At 36.7% G+C, this 3,842-nt stretch overlaps 1 protein-coding gene across 1 annotated transcript; it reads left to right on the forward strand.

Annotated features, from left to right (window-relative positions):
* The first annotated feature begins 1,689 nt into the window (after window positions 1-1,689).
* On the forward strand, window positions 1,690-2,877 carry LOC114746084 (zinc-finger homeodomain protein 11-like). Its single transcript, XM_028934267.1, has one exon. It carries the CDS (start codon window positions 1,690-1,692, stop codon window positions 2,722-2,724), a length of 1,035 nt encoding a protein of 344 aa, XP_028790100.1. The 3' UTR covers window positions 2,725-2,877.
* The last annotated feature ends 965 nt before the right edge of the window (window positions 2,878-3,842 follow it).

Consider the following 3,842-nt stretch of genomic DNA (forward strand, 5'->3'; position numbering starts at 1 on the left):
ATTAAATATTAAATTAAAGTATTTATTAAGTTTATTGTGTTCAAAAGAGATTTCTTCAGCTTCTTTTTAATGACTCCTCTGTCCTCAACACCACTTGGCAAGAAATACTTACCCTTATTCATAATTTCTCTTCCTTTAATATTATTGTTATCTATAATTAAAGTTTGTTTTCTTACGTGAGAATGTTAAGTATTTTATCACGTATATCATTTTGTCTTTGGTTAAAAAAAAAAATTAAAGTATTTCATCAAAAATTCTATCCATTCATCATGTGAATCACTCACCTTCCTAATGAATTGAATCCCACCTAATATTTTCCGCACCATTTACTGCCCACACATTGAAAATAAAGCTCACCATTGTGGGGAGGCTCAAAATAATTGATTATTGCCCTCTAAAACATACTTATGGACTTCTGTATTTTGATACGTTCCTCCGATCCCCATTAATTTTACATTTGAGATTGGATACTTTTCATCATAACGGTTTGGCTCATGTTACATTTAATACTTTCTTAAATCTTGTTTAAACATGAAATGACGTGTTCAATTTTCATACAAGTGTTTAATTAAAAGAGAAAAGCATATATGTATTAAATTAAAATTGAGATTGCCCTTTAACTTAAGTGACACTTTCTTAAATCTTGTTTAAGCATGAATTGACGTGTTCGACTCTTGTGAAGATACTTATTAAAAAAAAAAAAAAAGATAAGCATATATGTATTGAATTAAAGTTGAGATTGGACTCTTTTTTTTGGAGCCCTTTTACTTAAGTGACATTTTCTTAAATCTTATTTAAGCATGACATAACTTGCTCTACTTTCATACAAGTACTTAATTAAAAGAGAAAAGCATATATGTATCGAATTAAAGCTGATATTGAATATTTTTTCCGAGAGCTCTTTAGCTGACACTTTCTTAAATCTTATTGAAGCATGAAATGACGTGTTCGACTCTCATACAAATACTTAATGAAGAGAGAAAAACACAGATATGTGTGTGTGTGTGGAATTGATGCAAGCATATAAAAAGATTTTATTTTTTTCAAAACTTAAAATCTCATTAATGTGTCCTAAAATTGAATAAATTTCTTATTTTATCTTTATTTAATATGTATACAGATATTAATGAGAGGTTAAAATTTAAGAACAATAAATAAATAATAAAATTATACATAAATTAAATAAAAAATCATATTAAAAATAAAAAAAATTATCAACGTTAAATATATGAATAGGATTAGATGAGTATATAAATAAATAAATAGGCATGGTAAACTCAGACCTAAATTAATTGAGAGACTGCTTTTGCGTGGGTATTAAGTAGTAGTATTTAATAGTAGCATTTAATTTTAACCAGACCTTTTTATTACAAAGATTTTATATCTATATACATAGAAAGATATCTATATATATATATATATATATATAAATTGTACATCTGTGGAAGCCTGTCTGCTCCCAGTTGGATTCAAAACCTCAAAGTTTGTCTTGACTTGACATTATAACAGTCATCATCACCTTCACGTTGTTTGCTTCATCACCACCATAACCATTAACCTTTTCCTTTCTCATTACCGCTTCTCTCTCTTGCCATTCTTCTCCCCCAAACAATGTTTTAGCCTTCCTCTAAACCCTAAGCCCTCCCTCTCATCTCCTTCAATTCCCTGTTTTATCCTTTCTTCTCAGATATGGATTTGGCACCCATCACAACCGCCTCATCAGCCGTCACCGCCACCGCCCACTTTGATGCTCTCCATGCTCCAACCCCACCGCCTACCCACCCCGCCAAGTCTCCGTCTTTCGCCAACGGCTCCCACAAGCGCCGCCACCCTTCGCCTCATCCCCCGCCGCCCGCGGTGGTTTCCTACAAGGAATGCCTCAAGAACCACGCCGCCACCATCGGCGGTCATGCGCTTGACGGTTGCGGCGAGTTCATGCCTTCATCATCCTCCAACCCCAGTGACCCCCGCTCTCTCAAATGCGCCGCGTGTGGTTGCCACCGCAACTTCCACCGCCGTGACCCCCAAGAGCATCATCACTCCAGCCCCAACTTCCTAAGCTGCTTCTATCCTCCGCTTCCGCCGCCGCCGCCGCCACAGGTAGCTCCCCGGGGATTAAGCCCGAGCACTAGCCCAAGCATGAGCCCCAGCTCAAGCCCGAGCAGCGCCAGTCCGAGCCCGTTATCAAGCCCGTCGCCGCCACCGGTCTCGCATTTCCCTCCTTCTTCGTACCACACATCGGCACCGCATATGCTGATGGCGCTCGGGAACGTTTATTCTGCTCCGTCCGATGAACAGCATCGGAGCTTCATGAATTATTCGGCGATGAAGACGACGGAGAAAGAGAGCCCAGGCGGGAGAAAGAGGCACAGGACGAAATTCAGCCAAGAGCAGAAGGAGAAGATGTTTCAGTTCTCTGAGAAATTGGGTTGGAGAATGCAGAAAGGAGAAGATAGAATGGTCCAAGATTTCTGCAATGAGGTTGGGGTTTCAAGAGGAGTGTTCAAGGTTTGGATGCACAACAACAAGAACACTTTCAAGAAAAAATCAGAAATTGGGAATACCCAGACTGAGAAAATCAACGAAGGTGATGACTGTTCAGCTGGTAATAATCGAGGTGGCGGCGGCGGGTTTGATTGTGATATTAACGACGATAATGATCACAGGAATGAAGACAGCTGCATCAATCTTCAAGTCTCGGTTAATGGGTCGTCGTCTTCTTGATCATCTTCATCTTTCTGGTAATCCCAAGGCCATGGCGAGCTAGCAAGATCTAGTTTTTCTTAATGTTTAATGATCACTCTGTTCATAAGAACAGCTTCTGAAAATCTTAATTAATATAATTTCCAGAGATCTTCCATTTGATTCATCTTCCTCCTCTAGCGTAGCTTGTGAGATCTCTCGCCGCCGCCGTCTCATTCGATCAACAGGATATTATTAATTAATTGATGATATATATATATATATATGGAATTTAATAAATTAATTAGTGCATGCACCTCCCAGAATGCCCATACCTGTGTGGCCAAGTATGATCGATGAGGAATTGATCTTGCGGTGGAACTTGTGAGGATATGTCTCTGCAAATTCTGTCGCTATACATTAATGGGGATGAGGCAACTTTTGCAGAATTAACGTGTCTGGAGATAATGCCATTGATGAGTTTGGTGAACATTGCATGAACCAAGCCTCTCTCTCACCATCTTACTCTTCTTAATTAATGATGAATTTATGAATTACTCAGTTATTTTCAGTGGACCTCCTTGGTTTTCTTAAAACAATTTGCTGCTTTGAACGATTAACCTAACCTACATAGAACTTCAGTTGTTTAACATCAAATATTTTCGGTAAATACTTTCACTGAACAACTTTTTTTTTTTTTATGCGGGCGAAGAATCATTATAATCTCTCGGTCTTGTATATAAGTTTTATTTTTTGGAGAGCGTCTAGTCAAATTATAAAATTTATTTTTGAATATATCCAAGCATTTATTATTATTTTTATTTTGCTTTTAGTTGACTTTATTTAGTACTCCCCTCTTTCATTAATATTGCCATCATATATTCTCTTTTATCTTTTTTTCATTTATTGACTCTTATAAATTTGGGAAAAAAATACATTTCTAATATGTTTATTATTTTTAACTAATTTTAGTTACTAATTCATCAAACATAATTCGATTATTTGAAACTTATATATAGGAGTGGAGGGGGTATTATTTAGTTGTAAGTTCACCAACTTCGAATATTTAATTTACAGGTAACATCCAAAATTTTTCTCCCTTTTGGCAACCAAATAATATTGATAATGGTAAATTGGAATCAACGACAACCACAAATGGC

The sequence above is a fragment of the Neltuma alba genome, unplaced genomic scaffold (genome assembly GCF_004799145.2).
Source record: "Neltuma alba isolate B1F8T4 unplaced genomic scaffold, ASM479914v2 tig00004892_pilon, whole genome shotgun sequence".
NCBI lineage: Eukaryota > Viridiplantae > Streptophyta > Magnoliopsida > Fabales > Fabaceae > Neltuma > Neltuma alba.

Bases quoted from the DNA above. Each gene is read 5' to 3' on its own strand.
- LOC114746084 (XM_028934267.1), top strand. From the start codon at position 1,690: ATGGATTTGGCACCCATCACAACCGCCTCATCAGCCGTCACCGCCACC.